An 18,907-nucleotide genomic window follows, 5' to 3' on the forward strand; every position below is an offset into this window, starting at 1 on the left:
TATTAATCTATTTTCCATATTATAAAACCCTTAAAGGTGTCTTTAATACTTGTCACTGGGATTCTCCAAGCTAGAAAAATCAATTGTTTAAAGATTGTGCTCTGTGAAACATAGAGTGATACAGACAGTAGCATAGGGAAAGCACTTGTAATTGGATATGTAATGGAACATCTATTTCTGAGTTGGTTTGTTCTGGAGGTTTAAGACCCAGTGTCCATTTAAAAAAGAAAATAAGTCTAGGCCTTTGCAAGAAGTTGAAAGAGTAAGATCTGCTATGGCTGTGTTCAATCAGACTTTTTTCTAAAAAAAGAGAATGAACACTGGTCTAATGATCAAATCAGCAACTCATTGAGTGTGATTAGTATTAGTCTTATGGTTAGACAAAAGCCTCCTAGATTTAAAGAAAGAGGTAGGTTTGCTTTCTCATCGAATAAGAAGGGAAAAGAGGGCATGCTGGGTTAGAAAAGAGAAGTACAGTTATCCCTGTTATCCCATCATTGAGGTTAAGTTTCAGAAGAATCCAGTGAGGCAAAAACAGGTAAAGGACCAAGTTAAGATTTTTACATAACTCAGCCTGATCTCACATTTCCCCACTGTTTATAGTGAGATTTGTTATTAAAGAATACAGCAAGCAGAACTCAAGGACCCTACTATCGCCAATGTTGGTTTATGGCCTCTTTTGCCATCAGTTAAGAGAGATCTGCTTTTTTCTGTGAGATTCAGTCTAGTCCTGTGCTTTTTGTTTTCATTGTTTATCTTTGTGCATTGGCACAAACGCAAATATAAACAAAGATCTTTGACCATGAGAAATACATCACCCTTAACCTTCAAATCTAAGATTCTGAGAATACCAATGACCTAGAATTTCAGATGTTGAACCTGGGAAATCAATATTAAACTCAAGAAAATGCTGCATAACCTCAAAATTAAGCTCCTTAAATCAATATCATTCAACCTCCTGGAAACTCTTAGATTGGTTTCTAAAAGAGAACACTTCCATCTGTACTTAAGGAGAAAAATTAGTAACACAGATTTGCATTGAATGTGTGTATGATAAATTATGTTTGTTCACACGATGTCTTTGGAGGACCAAACCTAAATCTCAGAGTAATTCATTGTAAAGTGCTATAGATCTCCATGTCTGAGGGCACACATTTAGCATTACATTGTTACAGCAGAAATGACTCAAGGCTATATACTTCTAATAGGTTGCACAGATATTATAGAAGAGATCACAAAACACATTTTAATATGTCCCTCGTATTCTTGTGTCTCTTCAATGCCTCTATACTACATTGGCTTAATAACCGATTGCATGCTAGAGATACCCCAAGATCCTCTGAGACAGTCATACAAATTGCTTTCTTTTTTACAGTGAATGATATTGTATTCATTATGCACAACAGTTCAACTTCAGCAGTTTAAAAAACACATTGACTTAGGAGACCAAATAACCATTCAGAAATTCCTTTTTTTTCTTTGTTGGTTCATAATTTCAGGCATAAGCTATTTAAAACAGGGAGGACTGTGGAGGGCTTGCTCATTACTGTACATGATAAGATGGCCTATAAACAATTCATAGTCTTAAAATAAAGTACCCACTTTCTTTTATGCTAGGTTTACCTCATTTAAACGTTCAAAAAGAGGACACTCCATCAAGGGAGTGGAGGAGTATTTATACTAGTACCTATTAAATCACATTGTATTAATGCTACAATATAACGTGCCTATATAAGATTTGTACTAGATTTTGTCTATATTTCTATATAGATATCTGAAAAATTATAAAAATAAAAAAATGATATGGCCTCAAAAATCATTGGTTTACTTTATTCAAATCTGAGCAATTGTCTCAGCAGTCTAATTAGCGGTGAAATAATTTTGACTGCAAACCACCAGTCGAAATACTAAATTATTATTATATTTTGACATTGTGTTAATGAATAGCAAAATAATATTTCAAATAAAGATCTTGAAATTGTGCTACTGTGCACAGTACAGGATCAGACAGTGTCTTTAGTACACTGAATTTAGTGCTGTACTGGAAGTTGTAATCTTACCTGTTCAGAACTGAAGACTGAATGGAGCAGTGAAGTAGTAAGTCTATGACTGTAATCAACACCCTGTCTTTCTCTCAAATGATCAACACTCTCAATACTAAGAGCCATTTTGTATGGAAAACCTTTGAAAAAAATAAGGAAAAAATCCCAGACCTCTTAAGATATTTGTAAATTCACCTCTTGTGGAGATTTATGGACCTAAAAGGGGAACACATCTGGGAAGTACTGTAAACAGACTTATTGTAACTATTTTATTCAATATTTAAAGATTTGAACGATTACCTGAAGATATGTTTCTAAACAAGCACAAACTGCAGCATCATCAGCATACTGGAATTCGACATCCGAAGTCAAGTAGTCTTTGTTCTGGATTGGAGTTGGTTTAGGTTGGATGCCCAACATTGGTTCCACTTCAACTGTGAGCTTGTTGGTTGTCAGATGTAACATTGTGGTAGATAATGTAGAAATTGAAACAGTACAGACTTGCTTAACTTTCTTAACTACTGTCTTGATTCTAAAAGGACAGATTACTAAGAATCGCTTCTCACGTTCTTGGTGGAGCACTTAAAACAGAGTGATAAACTCTAGGATGAATCTGTTCTTCCACTTTGCATCTCAGTTTATTGTGTTGGTGATAATTTTCTACTTGACTAACACTGAGATTGATACCATAAAGACTCCTAAAATAGTGTATATTATGAATGAACATTTAATTTACCATATTTTAATACAATATATTATAATAGAGAAATATCACTCTTGGTAATTTTTTTAACGTTTGTTTTCAAAATGGAACAATTAAATTCAGGTATTGTGCAGAACGAACACAGGGAAACAGTGCTAATATCAGCTTCTCTTACACATCTAAAAACTTTCTATTAAAATGTAAATAGAAGCTTTTTCTAAATTGCATTTCCAATACATGATCTGTTGCTGATAATTGTACTACACTAATGGTTTCCTTATGGATAATTCCTTGGCACAAATCTTGTTGGATTTCTCAGTTGTGTTTCATGTAATATCATATGTTGCTGCTGTTGATGACTCAATGATTCAAACGATACACGCTAATTTTAAATTAAAAGTAATGCCACCAACAGCTTCTACACTTCAAAGTTACCCTTGGAGCCAATTACCACAATATTTGCTGTTGGCAATCCAACTACATTAAAATACTTATAAACGAAAGCATTTAAAAACAAACATTACTTTTTAAAATGATTCTTTTTTAAAAAAATAACCCTTTCGTGCAAAATTGAAGTCTATCAGCATTTAATTATTGGGAAAGTATATACTGTATACGATGGAATGGCATCCCATCCAGGGTCTATCCCATCTTGTGCCCATGGTTTGCCAGATTAGGCTCTGGCTCCCACCCCCTGTACCGCCCACAACCAGTATGGAAAAGTATATATACATTTTTCTTTGCTCTTCATTTCGCTTGGAGAATTCACTAGACTCTTGGTTTTGCAATGTGATTGCATCCAAGGACTCTGCGGGCTTTAGAATGTACTAACTACTAGAATGTCATCAACCTCAGAAAGACAAGCTTCAGAAATTGACAAGTCATTTTTTGTGTTATGAGGTACCTACTGTAAGAGAATGCTGAAAGAAAAGTTACAAGAAAATTGTAATGGGATTTAGTATAAGCTAAAGCTAATGTTTTCCTTCCGTTAAAGGACTTTCTGCCCATAAAACACTGCATTCTGAAAATGGTACAGAAAAGACTCCTTTTTCATCTTTGTTGTTATCTACCAAATATTGAAATTGATAGTAAAACCTTTGTTTTTAGCTGTGAAATAAATTCAAAATAGCATTGGTTTTTGTTTCATTACATCAATATGACATTTCTGTAAATAAAACTTTTGAGAACAGAAGTTACAACGGGGCTGAATAGATGTCCATTGCTAGCAGTGGAGAGCTGAGAGAGCTTGCTCATTGTGGCATCTCACCCCCTGCTTCATCGGTCACCACTGCAGAAATGGCGTTTCCTGTGGTCCTATCAGGGAGAACATTGTTTACATCAGCATCTCACAAACAGAACTCTAGGGTATGTAACAAGCAGTAGTATCAACAGATATTTTTATTGTTATTATATTTCTCCTCTGTTCAGATTTATTCAGTCCAGGTAGGCTGTGTACCAGTTATAGCACGCACAACTTTTTTTTTTGCTATAGGAACAACTATTAACCATACCTCCCATCCTTTCTCTCTCTCTCTATCCCATACACACACTTCATTTATCTCTCTCCCTCTGCATCCTTTAATTTCCTAGATAGACAGGACCCAGAAAAAGACACAGGGCCCAGCTCATCTGTTTGAACAAACATCTTCCACGGATGAGATATTCAGAACATTGACCCATGCAGATGTGTGGGTCCTGTCTCATGTGTTTTATTTGTTCTTTATGGATATTTCTCTGTATCTATCTGCAAAAGAAAATTCATTAATTGATTGAATCCATAATGGTCTGAATGTTTCTTACCATGTAACGCAATATTTCCAGTTGTTTGTTGCAGTCACACACTGTTGTCTATTTGAGTAATATTAAATAAGCTTGAGACAGATTATTTGCAGAACAGAGAGATGATCATGCCCCTAGCAATAATAGGAACATACAGTAATGGGTAAAAATACATAACACACGTGCTTTTGCAGCATTGTATTTTGCTGTCATGTGAGGTAATGCAATGATGCTACAGATTATAGACAATTCCTTACACTTATATAGCACTTTTCTGGAAACTCCACTCAAAGCGCTTTTCAGATCATTTGGACTCCCCTCCACCACACCAATGTGTGGCCCCATCTGGATGATGCAATGACAGTAATAGTGCACCAGTATGCTCACCACACATCAGCTATCAGTGGGGAGGAGAACAGAGTGATGAAGCCAGTTCTTAGATGGTGATTATTAGGATGCCATGATAGCTAAGGACCAATAACAAATTTGGGTGTGGGGCTAACACCGGGGCAACACCCCTATTCTTTTTGAGAAATGCCCTTGGATTTTTTACCACAGATGGTCAGGACCTTGTTTTTAAGTCTTATCCACAGTATGGCACCTTTTTATAGTATTGTATACCCATCACTATACCGGGGCATTAGGACCCACATAAACTGCGGGGCGAGCACCTCCTGCTGGTCTCATTAACACTTCTTCCAGGAGCAAATTTAGCTTTTCTCTCCCATCCAGATACTAATGGGGCTTAAACCTCCTTAATTTCAGTGGGTTGACAGTTATGGGTTGCAGGGTGATATGGCTTCTGGCATAATCAGAAGAGATTTAAGAAGGCCTCAGAAAGAGAGTAATTTATTCTCATCAATTTAAAAAGAGTTACAAAATAATTTCTAAACATTTTGGAGATCCATCATCGACTACCTGAGAGTGGAAAGTATGCAAAAAAAAAAAATCAAAACCACTATGACTCTATCCAGGACTGATCGTTTTGCCAAGATCTTCCATGAACAACCTGGGAAATCATTCATGTTGTCATAAAGAACACCAGAGTAACATCTAAGGATCTGCAGTCCTCTCTTGCAATGGCTAATGTTGGTGTTCATGCTTCAACCATCAGGAAAAGAGTGAACTGGAATGTTTTTCATTTCATGAGGAATAAAATATGTTTAAAGTGTAAAATATATGAGGATGGTGATGAACCGAAAGGATCCACAAACTTTTTGTTGGCACTGTTTAACATGTTTGTGCTCACACTCTTTGTGCAAAATACATTAAATGCATGCTCTTAGTTGCAATGGTTAATAACGAGACAGAGTTTCAGTTGAAAGTTGACAGCAGGATTACTGGTATAAAGAAATCAGGTGAAAATGATGGAAGACACCATTAAGGATTTGAAAGCTGACAAGGACTTTCTACAGAGGGAGCTCAGTAACAGTGGTCCCAGTATGATTATGTGAAAATGTATTTTGCTATATGGTTTTTATAAATTTTGTTTTATTATGTTGTATAGTGTTTATGTAAGAGTTATGATGAAATTTGCTTTTTTCAGGTAAAGTGTTGAAATTTCGAACCTGCGTTCACTGGTTAATCAATATGAAGTGGTGGAGGATAAAAAAACAAGACAATGTAACTCTTCATTTAAACATGTGATAAAACCATAGCTTAACTTACAGCTGTACAGACCTACAATATAAAAGTAACAGGAAAAGAGTTGGCATAAACGGAAAGGCTGAGACTGGTGGAATTTTTATTCAGAGCCACAAGAGATATTGGCTCAGGTCAGCCAGTTATCTCAGTGTTAAAGCTAGGCTGTTGCCTATCTCTTGTGCAGACACAGGTATGCCCACAATCCCCGGCTAGTTAATAGCTGTCAGATACGCTGGGCTCTCTCCACTGCACTTGTCCCACCAGGAGTCCTCTGGCAGCTGTGCAAAATCACAGCCCATTAGCTGCTGCCCAAGCTGCTCCTGCCAGGTCCAACCTGTCGCTGTCAGCAGTGCCATCACCCACTAACGACATGCCAACGGCAGGAGGTTACCTGACAGGGTAGAGGCAGCTGAGTCCTCCCCCTACACACACCTCCTTCAGTCTCCTTCTCTGTAATATGAGAGTTTAGGCTACAGTATAAAAGTGAAATAAAGTGCCATGATCTGCTCTTATTGTACTTCACAATAGTTTTAAGCACGCTGTCATTTTGTTTTACTACACAATTCTACAATAATGTCGTGATGCATTATGCAGTAGATACAGCCAGAAGAGTAGTACCTTGGAGTCCACACAATCCTTTACAAAAATAAGCCTCACTATTCTTGTGTATTAAAGCATGATAAATGCATTGGTAATACACAGGAACTTTTAATGGAAGGAAAGAAAATTATTCTAAAATACTGATAAAAGTTAAAGTTATCCTTCAAATTTCAGTTGTTTGATACTGGTATGCATGTCAAAGTGTTTTAGTGCTTTTTGGAGTGACCAGTCTGCATCACATTCTACTGTATATAAGATCAGAAGTTCTTTCCTTGTTGTTTAAATACTGCTTAGAAAACAAAAACCTGAATTCAAACCAAATAATTGTGCAGCCAATCTGAGTTGGCAGCCTGAACAGAAGAGTTTAAAGTGCAAATATATATCTGGCACAATAACTATAGTATAATGTTGAAATACAAAACATCTGTCGGTACACTGGCACCATAGTTTGCATAGCTTTGTATATACAGTAAATACACAAATTGTATTGACCTTAAACAGGTCTAGTCAGAGAATGCGCTACCCTCCCCTGAGTGCTGATAAGAAGAAGATGATATGATGATATACACTGTATCGGTATTGGGACTTGGAGCAATTGAAACCCCAGGGTTTGCTGCTAATGTGGCATCCAACATATATAACAATACTTCAGGACTCATTCTGAAAAATAGTCAAAATTGGGATGAAAGTTAGATTACATTGCCCATTAGGGACACATGCATCACATATGTATTTGCTTAAAAGAGGATTAAAAATACAGCAAATATACATAAAAAATTAACTGCTTACGGCGGGTAATAAAAACAAAATGGTAATGATGATAGCAATGATTCTGAGAAATGTGAGAACATTAGACTGGCACAAGAGTGCTACAGAATGGAAATGAAGGAGGAGGAAGAAGATGGGAGTTTACTGGAACAAGAAAGTACAGAAATTCATTGCTGTTGAAGTGTTAAATATTTAAATGTATGTTAATAATGTAAACCATGAAGTACACAAGGTTCTCTGAAGATGTTCTACTTAGATTAGTTTCATAGCTTAATATTCACATAAATTGCTCATACAGTAGACACTGTTTTGAAGTTTTTTATAACATATTTGAAGTAGTTATTCATGCAAAAACAGTAGAGAATCACTTGAAAAACCTATCATAATAAATACAAGTAATAAATAACATGAAAATATATAAAATATTAACACCTGAACAATGTAATACAGGGTTTTCTGCTTAAGCTGTGAGATAATAGCTGGGTGAGTAGCCTGGAGACAGAATTTAGTTTAGTGATCAGTAGGCCATTGCAGATGTTGATTAAGGTTGTGTCAGTTCATTTCTTTTGCAGGCCGTTTAAAATACATTTGTGGATTTACATCGCTGTTCCCAATGTTTAGAAATTACCCACAGCTAAACATTGTAATTGCTAATTAATTGTTTTTTATTTACTGTGCGTGATTTCACCTAGGTATCAAATCTATCTACAACTAAAACTTCGATTTTTAAAGAAAGGTTTGGATAATGCGAGTACAACAGGCAAAGGTTTCTCATTGTGCTTAAGACACACATCCTACAGTACTTAATTCCACAGATGCATTGCCTCAGAGAGAAACTTGGGGACTTGGTGGAGCAACTATTTTAGAGAGCTAAAAATCCAACAAGGAATAACTTAGAAACATTACCACTACCAACTCAACGATCTCGACTCAATATTTAGAATTATAATTTAGAATTATTAATACCATTATATCTTAATGGCTACACTACTGCATGTGCTGGAGCAGTTTAAACAGTGAGGAGACTGGCTGACAGAGAAAGGGAGGCTTTCTAGCTTCACTGACCTTCTTCTGCTCCTTAAACCTCCTTCTGTGTGTGTTTTACTTATGATGCTTTATTTCTGTTCACAGGCTGTGGAGACAAATCTGGCTTCCAAAGACAGCCACTGGGTCTTCGTGAATGAGGTTAGTGAGGCTTAGTGTCTGCAAATGCTTTTGTTGTGACCTTTCACTCTCTACCCTTTCCCTTCAAAGTGGTCCAGTTTTTCTCAGATCAAATGACTGCTTTTAGTTGGTTATTGCATCCTTTGAATTGAAATAAAAAAGTTCTGTCCTTCTGCCTGACTGTAAGAAGAACAGAAAGGTGGCATGAATGGAGGCTTTGTGCCTGGAATGCCAAGCACCTGCTGTACATGTATGCAACTGCTGCTCTGAGTCCTGGGTGAGATCAGAAACATTTCCTCCAGATTTCAACATGCTTTTGGAGATAAAGAGGGGAAAAGAGCTTTGCACATAAGCTTTGTGCTTCATTCATTATATTCTTCCCTTGGTTAGATGAAGCTTGTCCTTAAGCTGCATTTCTGACCCTAAAGGTTTTCTGATGGCCTCTTGAGTCAGCTGGGAGATAAATTGCCCTTAGCACAACATGTATAGCTACTATTGAAGGAGGGGTGGTTTAGTTCTTTTGGCAACCAACGGCAATGAGAACTGCAGTGCTATTATGTCAAGAGACCTAGAATAATATATTAACATACTTTACGTTACATCCATTAAACACTGTATTCTAGTAGCATTTTACAGAACATTTAAATTGATCTAGTGTGATTTTGACTGAATGAAGGTTATGTTCTTGCATATTTATGTTGTAATTTCAGATAGCACCTTGACAATTTAATACACAGAGATAACTGTGCTCCTGGATTCCAGCCATTGCCTGATGGACCAAAATCGATTGCATTATGGACCAAAAGCTAATTGGACATGATACATACCTGAAGTCAACATTTGTTGATCTTCCTTATCCATCTCTGCCCTTCTGATGGGTGAGGCACTGACTCTGCTCATGGGCACTACAGTTTCACTATTACACTGCACCACTCTGCATACACCAGAGAAATCCACCAAAACAAAAGACTGCCCTAGAATTCAGCATTATCCATATCGCAAGGGGATTATGTCTTTGTACAGCTCAAATGAGTCCTATTAAACCCATACATCTAAAAATGACATAGAGTAAGTCTGGATAAAAGAACAAATGACACACACACACACACATATATATATATTCTTGATTCTTTCCTTTTATTTTGTTTGTTTGAATGTTTATTTTCAACCAAACATTCTATTCCCTTTCGGAGAGCTCCATAAAATGACTGTTTTATCTAAAGTGCATTATAACAAGAAAAAGATCAATTTGCATGTCAGGTTACTTTCTACCAGGATCTATAATCTAGCCAACCTCTCTCCCCTGACTGCTACAGTGAGTGATTTCACTACACTATATGTCAAAATGTACTTTACATTTAACAAAAGTCTTTCCCATATTCAGTGGAACATTTATTTTGTCATGAAAAGATTTTTTTTGTAAAAATTACTGTCAGTGTTGTACTATAAGTTGCAGTAGATCAGTTGATCACTGCTTCTACTTACATCAGTTTGTGGCTCTGAAAATAGACTTAGTAAGAAAAATCTGATGTTGGAGTAGATGGGAAAGTAACAGTGCAACATCAGGTGGGTAGTAATTTATTGTTTTTGAATAGCTTCCATTAAAGGCTGGGTGATGAATTTCTACCTGCAGATATGTATGAAGTGAAAAGCACACCACGCAAAAGCTAATGTGGGTCTTCATGCTTTGGAGGAGTAAACAACTTGTCCTTTAATAAAGTAAGGTCATATTTGTTTAAAACAATATGTGGAAAATCAAGGGCACTAAAATCTTAAATACAGTATTGCAAGGAAATGCAGTTGCAATTCCCTTTGAAATACCCAGTCTAAAGGAGAGGGCAGATTATTCTATTCATCATTCTATTCATATTCTTTATATTTATCCAATTAATAAACTCTATGATATATACAATTTCTGCAAATATGTATCAACATATATTAACATATATATATATATTCATGCATACATATTATCCTTTATCCTTTGTTAAATCAACCCCTGAACACATCCAACATCAAATATTTAATCTTTCCCTAAATATCTTCTCATTCTAACCTGGCTATGTTCCCAGTTTCGGTATAATTGTGTTGTTTTGAAGCACACATGTACATTACTCTCACACAATCAGCATAGTATCTCCTGTTCTCATGAGATATACTGTAATTGCTGGACTCTTTGGTACTGAACTAATGTGGTAATCTCCAATTTCTCGTAACATTAATGAAGTTGCACTGTGAGCGACAAGAGAGACATAAAAATGAGGGTTTTGCAAGTTTGAGACTGACCCATGGATTACTATGACTCCCAGGATTTATGCTGAAACTTATTTGGCTTGTTTTTACAAGAACATATAATCTAGTAAAATCAAATGTTGTGTTACAAACTATTACTACTTCTTAAGTTTAAAAGCAAATTGTTACAGGCAATCAAAAAAGATGGTACAGGCACTATAATAGAGTTGTTTAAAACAAATAAAACAATATGGACTTTAAGAGATTGTAATCTAGATTTATCCTATGTTGGTAATATGAAATATTATTGATTTATGGTGTAAAAGTTGAGTATGACATTGAGTTTTCTTTGCAACAATTCTTAGTTACATCTTTGCCTCAGGAATGGAATTGCTATTAGCAGTGTTACTATTAAGGACTAATTACCATATTGTTAAATTATTACTATTACTATGACTTTTGTAACTGTCGCTGTTGCTGCATGATGTATCATGGTTTCTGTTGAAAGAAAGCAATGCAACTGGTTCAAAATGTTTGCCTGATTGTGACTTTATGTACAGTAGCTGCTCTGGATATGCAATATGAGAACCCCTGCATTTTATTAAGATACACACAATAGTGTGTGATTTTAAAGGCCTCTTTTTTTGTAGTGTCTTTCATGCTCATGAATGACTTTCATATTGTAGTGTTGCAGTGACAGATTGTAGTGTCCTCGTTGCTCATAGTATGATTTAGTTGTAGTGGTTCATTTTAAGAAAGGAGAATATCTGATTCTGTATCAATTAACCTGTGTTTAGAAATCTCATACAGTATGTTCTAGTCAATGTACAATGTACCTACTTACTAATGGCTGAATACAATAAAAGCTAAATGGTAGGTTTGTCTAATTCAGAGTCTAATCCATTTTGTCTAATTCAGGGTCGCAGAGGAGCTAGAGCCTAACTTGGCAAGCAATGGGCACAAGGTGTCAATGGATGGAATTGGCTACTACATCACAGGGCACATACAGATACGCACACACTCACACCAGGGCCAGTTTTCCCAGAAGCCAAATAACCTAGTAACTTAGATAAAGTGTTATAAGGGCAGATACATACTATTTTACTCTTTCCTTCGGATTCCTTTTTTTGAATATTTGACTACTCAGGTTGACAGTTTGATTTCAGCTTTTTCATGAGTAATATTCTTCCAGCTACTGCTTCCTCACTGAATAAAAATGTACCACTTATTACTTATCTATCTTTACATTTTCACAATAGAAAACAAAGTAAATGTTAAGACTGTGCCTGAAATATGCCATACACTGCATACATTTTTCCTCCACAATACATATACAGTAAGAACACATTAAAATAATATCCCACGTTTCTTAATGTAATCACTAAACAATCTAGCTCTGGTAATTACAATGTTAAAACACTGTGCTAGGACTTTCAATATAAATTCCTTTTGTGGTATTGCTAGATTTATTATTTGCTGTATACTTCATATGTTATAGGGGTGCCTCATTTTAGAATAATTTAAAATGAAATGTGACGTTCACGTTACATTGTGTCCATAAAAATAATTTCAGAAGGTACTGTAGATTAAATTCCATTTTCCAGGAACAGACTTTGCTGACCTCCAGATACACTTGTCCTGTCTTCAACACGTGTACAAACTGCAGTTGTTAGATGCACAGATTTAGACAATTTCCTTCTGAAAACACAATGTACACGATGAGAGAGCAGCATTCGGATTGTTTCCTTGTCACTTAAGATGCACTCTGAAAAAGAAATTGCTCTTGTTTGTTCTACTTACAAAGCAGATACAGAAAAGAGGGAAAATGAAAATGATGGAGAAGAAAACAGTTTGTTAAATGATTGAAGGGGAGAAAACATCTAAAGAACAGAGAGCATGCTTGTATATATATGTAAGCCTGTTCTGTTTTGTTATATATTTTTTATTTTAAGTTGTCTGTCAGGGAAAACGTTGATCAGAGTAGAAAGTTGTTTTGAAAAATGAATAATGAATAATGAATAATGAATATCAGAGCAGTTTTAATATATATTCTGCCAGCTCTGAAACAGTGTGCCACTCCCTCAGTAGTTCTTCTACAATAGACAAAGTTTGTATTTTGCAATATTGACTCGTACTGTAGCTCTGCACCATCTATGTAGAAAAAAAAAATGTCTACGTTTGCTCTTGCTGGAATGTCTCGATATATCATAGGGCCAGATGAACCAATTTTGTCCCCTCGGGGTATCTTCTTACCTGCAGATTACCTGAATTGCAAAACAACATGCAAAGTCGCCACTCTGACATAGTAGGAAGAGAATTGTCAGGCTCTTAGTCTGAAAAAATGTTCAGTAATTCAGAACTTGCAAGAGGGGATTAGAGCATGTTTTCAGTGGTCTTAAATGGGAAAACAATGTTCACTTTGACAAGTCAGAGGAGTATAGCCCTATTTTTGGATCTGCCACTTGTCCCTGAAGTGGGTCCCGGCAATTCAAAGCAGTTCTATCTGTTATGCATAGATATTTTTCAAAATCATAGTCAATTAACTTAATCTGCTTGTGATTAAACACTAATCTTAGGTGAAGATTCAAAAAGCTCTGTTTATTTACATTTATGATTATTAGATATGACTAATAGATATAACTCCAGAGGAATAAATTATTTATCAACACATCTGATTCAATTTCTGTAGTAGAAATTGCTACATGGTTCTTCAATTCATTTAAAAAAGGTTCATACACAGCATTTTACTGTGCTGTTGTGGTACTATATTTGTTCTGCGGCAAAAGACCAATGTATTTCTCCTGTGTGCCAGCTGTTGTTAAGAAAGCAATGATTCAGTAACCAGCAGCTCTAAAATACAGTATATTCATTTGAACAGCTGAAGCGGTCTGAGTTTAGTTAAGAAGAACAAAAAAGGCTATGTATGCTGTGGTTCTCACCATCCTTTCCTGCTGTACCTGAACTATCTGCAAAGAAAGACCTGCATCTGGAGATCAACTCTGCTCAGTGGAGATTTAAAACTTTTATGTGACATGAAGTCAGAAAACTTGTACAGAAGCGCAATTGAATCACCTAATGAAAATAGAACTCCAGCACTCTGGAATGGCATGCAATCTCATAAAGGGCACCACAGGCTGCAGGTCATGAGATATTTGTTTCACAAAAAGCAGATTTCAGAGGACTTGCTCTACCTTTCACCTCAACTCTGAAATAACCAATCCCTGTGGACAGAGCCTGTCTGTCTTGGTGTCCCAGCCAGGGTGGCAGTGCCTGCCTCTGCTGTCAAACATCCCCCTGACTTAGGCAGCACATGTCTTAGAAGGGCCTTGCATCCACATGGCTGAACCGATTCCCAAGAGCTTGAGCACAACACAAACAGGCAGACAAACGAATAAGTAAAAGTGTCTAAAATGCGAGAGGACAGCAGCTGTCTGGGCCTTCTCACCATGGCCAAATTGCACTTCTGCCCCTGGGCTGACTTCTCAGTAAGGCGATGATATTATTCTGGCATTTACAGATGACACCTCTGAAATGGCCAGAAGGGCATAGCATGTCCTGTTACTGACGACAGAGTTTGAGTATTCATAGGCACACATTTTGGTGTATTCATATACAGTACACACAATATACTGTACACTTACAGGTACCTACAGTATACTGTATGAACGGTGATTGCACATCCCTCCTACACAAAGATAGATATAATCATATACATTTAGTTAGACACTATAAAGGACAGAATCTTAAGGAAAACAAGAAAACATGATACAGAAATAAGACATTGAAAAGGAATAACTTCTTTACACAAAGAGTGGCAGTCTGGAAAAAGCTTCCCAGCCATACGATTGAAGTCATACCCTGGTTTCTTTAAAGGTATGGATAGTTGAGTCATAATCATAAGGATATACAATTAAGGAAACATGACACAGAATTAAGACACTGAAACCATAATAGTATGACTGAATGAGACTCTCAGATCAATTAGCTACAGCACTAGTAGCTAAACAAGAAGCCTACTATTGTCATTAACCTTTCTTCAGAAAAACATTAATTTTGAATTCCTCTGTAGATATCATGCAGAAAATCATGTCTTTAAAGTTCTTACAACATATTTGTCAATAATTCATTGGGTTAAATGAAATTTGTATAGAGAGGCATCATTTAGATACTACAATTATTTGATGTTGGAGAATTGAAATGTTTTATTTTCTGATGCTTCTGGGTTATCCAGAGTGGATGTGTGTAAAGTTTTACTGATCATATCCAGAGCGGATGTGTGTAAAGTTTTTAAAAAGACCAATCCACGCAAGGCTCCAGGCCCTGATGCCATCCCTGGCCGCGTTCTGAAGGCATGTGCAGACCAGCTGGCAGATGTCTTCTCGGACATATCTCTCCCTAGCTCAGTCTATAGTTCCTTCCTGCTTTAAGAAGACCACCATTGTCCCTTTTCCTAAAAAATCCAGAGTCAGCTGCCTAAATGACTACCGCCCTGTTGCACTCACATCAGTTATCATGAAGTGCTTTGAGCAGCTGGTCAAAGAATGCATCACCTCCTCACTGCCTGACACCCTAGACCCACTGCAATTTGCATACCGCCAGAACAGGTCAACAGAAGATGCTATTGCCACTGCCCTCCATACTGCCCTCTCACACCTGGATAAGAAAGGAACATATGTGAGAATGCAGTTTGTTGATTACAGCTCAGCATTCAATACCATAGTGCCTTCAAAGCTCGTCATCAAGCTCCAGGACCTGGGACTGAACACTTCCCTCTGTAATTGGATCCTGGACTTCTTGACGGAACTCCATCATCAAGTTTGCGGACGATACAGCAGTCATTGGCCTGATCACAGATGGTGAGGAGTCTGCATACAGGGAGGAGGTTGAAACCCTGGCAGTATGGTGGCATCAGAACAACCTCTCTCTGAACATCAGTAAGACTAAGGAGATGGTTGTGGACTATAGGAAACATCAGGGTGGAGACCACACACCTATTCACATCAATGGGACTGCAGTGGAGATGGTCAGCAGCTTTAAGTTCCTGGGAGTTAACATCTCAGAGGATTTAACCTGGACCCACCACACCAACACCGTGGTCAAGACAGCACGGCAGCGCCTGTTCTTTCTCCGCAGGCTAAAGAAGTTCGGCATGCCATCACTTATCCAGGCCAACTTCTACAGGTGCACTACTGAGAGCATCCTGACTGGTTGCATCACTGCCTGGTATGGTAGCTGCTCCGCACGGGATCGCAAAGTATGTCAGAGGGTGGTGAAGTCAGCACAGCTTATCACCAGCTGTGAGCTAGCAAGCATCCAGGAGATCTACTCAGCTAGATGTCTGAAGAAGGCCAGATACATTCTCAAGGACCCCAGTCGTCCCAGTCACAAACTGTTTTCCCTCCTACTGTCCAGTAAACGGTACCAAAGCATTCGGTCCAAGTCCAACAGACTACGGAACAGCTTCTACCTCCAGGCAATAAGACTGCAAAATAGCCAACTTGCAGCTCCTTAGCAAATCACCTGTAATGGCTACATGGACACACAATTCTCACTATATTCAGCATAACTGCACTACATGTATATATTGCATACACCATGGACACATAACAGCTCTACTCAAATTGAGTTTTATTCAATTTAAAAAATGTAACCTCAATTTTGTGATTTTTTGTGTTTTTGTGATTTTTGTGATTCTTGTAATTCTTGTAATTTTTGTGAGCTCACAGAAAAATATATTTCTTTGCCAGCAACTATTGCTGCATGCCGTATTGTTGTGCATTTGATAAATAAACTCTGATTGATTGATTGTGAAACGTACAGTAATTAGGCCTTTTTCTCCAATGAGAAAATGTAGTCTGCCAGATAGCCTGTGCTGAAATCTGAAATGTTTCACAGCAATGCAACTGTAACTAAAGAGATGAAAAACTACCATAATCCAACTGAAAGCCCTACCACAACTCAGGCACCTTAATTATTTCCTGCCCTGTGTCTTAAAAAGTCACCAGGTCCTTTAAGGTTAACCTCTGTAGACACACAACAGAGGTGAAGAGCTTTAATTAGGCAGTTAAAATCCAGCCAGCATGTCCCTTGGCACCTTCATCAGCTCTGCAGAAGAGCACGTCATCTAGTCTTCATAGTTTATTCTTCAGGTGGGACACAGAAAGACCCTGTTGCTGTGGTGGCAGCCACTTTATGTGCGGTGTGTCCTTTTCTGTGACCAGATGGGTCTGAATGTTTGGCTTGCTACAGAGTTGACACTCTACTCTCCATGGGTCAGGTCTCATGGTGACAAGTTCACTCTGCTTCTGGTGTAGCATTAACTCTGACAATAATGACATTTTTTTCAGTGTGCTGCATGCTTTTGGATTGCAAATATTGATTTTGGATGTCGCAAAAAATAAAACGTAATACAGATACAGTACATTAGCATTTTGTCAGATTGTAGCATTCAGGATTAATACATGTAATTGATTAAGATAACCCTTTCAAGAATATCAGTGATGTGCTTAAATTGGTATAAAGTTTCATGCCTTATCTGAACAGTTTAAGAACAGACCACAGCATACTCACATTGTCTATATCCTATTCTGTATTTGCACAACATAGTTATATTGAACATATTTATACTATATTTTCTGTACTTCTGTTCTTTCTGCAGGAGATCAGCGATGCAGAGATCTTGGAGCTGGTGCACAGTGCACTGGGTCGAATGACAGTAATTCGGCAAATTTTTCCATTGTGGAAAGACAGCAATGTACGCTGTATGAGAAACAACCACCGGATCTCCTCACTGCTGTGTGATCCCCAGGAAGGGTACCTGCAGTCTCTGGAGGTGAGGTGCATGATTCACTGGTTGATTACGGAGATCCTCAGTTACTCCTTATGCTATGAACACAGCTGTGCACTACGCATTCAATTCTGTTCTCAATGGACTCATTAGCAATCCAGTGCTGCTAAAATTGGTGTTTCAGTGTCTTATGTCTGATAACATTCCTGATAAGATCACCTGAACAGACTTCATTACTGCATTATGAATATTTAAGTGATAGTGGAGGTTACCCTAGCAAAACATGCATTTTTCTGCTATTAAGTAATTTGTGCTGCATACTTTAAGTGATGTGAAGAAGTGGAAAAACTCATTAGAAATGCGTGGGTCTAGATAAGCTTTTAAAGTACTCATTGATAGAGAACACCTCTCCTCTGTGGTTAGTTAGTGTTGGTAAGAGTATTTCTGAGCTGCATTTGCCTTGGCTGTACAGAAGCAGTTTTCTTAGGGATTTATTTCCAAATGGAACTTATTAAATCCTTGGCAGGCTGTATTATTAAGAGTGTGTAGCCCAATTGGAGACCAAACAACAGACTCCTACTTATTCCAATCTGTGCACTACCCGATTCAGAAGATTTAATGTCTGTGAATAACAGAAGCTCATGGTAAAAGCTTTCACTTTGTATAGTACCACCACAGCCATTCTGTTGCACTCTTTTCGTAACCAGCAATTGTTTCTTTCTCTCAGAACTCCTTGAACCTCCTTTAACCCTGCTTTATAGTGCTTCAAGAACAGATGGCAAAGCTATAATGAAAATACTCTTGGGTTTCTTCCTCAATAATTCATACAAAAGAGGGTTAAATGGTATTTGGTGTTGAATCACCTTGCTGACAAGCAAACCCATGGGTTATTCTAGCCAAGAGCACGTCAGCCTCTTTTGGATAAAATCTGTTTCAATAATACATTTTCCCTTGGAACCTGGAAAGTAGCAATGGAGGAAACATTGAATTTTTAGAAAGCTGTTAATTAACAATCAAGAAGATAAGTCACATATTCACATATTGGAGTCTTAAAACCAAAAGAAACAGAGGTCTCATTAATAATGTAACTTTAATCTACATATAGTATTTCTGGGAAACATCCCATATACAGTAAGTTGAGGCTGGTTAAAAAAGGAAATAGTGACATGAGCAAAAATAAACTCATCT

The 18,907-nt window shown here is 37.3% G+C and overlaps 1 protein-coding gene across 3 annotated transcripts in view; it reads left to right on the forward strand.

Moving 5' to 3' along the window:
• LOC102693145 (glutamate receptor ionotropic, delta-1) overlaps positions 1-18,907 on the forward strand; it is a 354,553-nt gene that overhangs the window by 270,915 nt on the left and 64,731 nt on the right. For all 3 annotated transcript variants that reach the window (XM_015347054.2, XM_006630422.3, XM_069189014.1), the window contains 2 exons: positions 8,668-8,721; positions 17,591-17,764. In XM_015347054.2, coding sequence (XP_015202540.1) covers positions 8,668-8,721; positions 17,591-17,764 — 228 coding nt within the window. The remainder of the gene's footprint in view (positions 1-8,667; positions 8,722-17,590; positions 17,765-18,907) is intronic.

This window comes from Lepisosteus oculatus, chromosome 4 (genome assembly GCF_040954835.1).
Source record: "Lepisosteus oculatus isolate fLepOcu1 chromosome 4, fLepOcu1.hap2, whole genome shotgun sequence".
In the NCBI taxonomy this organism is placed as follows: Eukaryota; Metazoa; Chordata; class Actinopteri; order Semionotiformes; family Lepisosteidae; genus Lepisosteus; species Lepisosteus oculatus.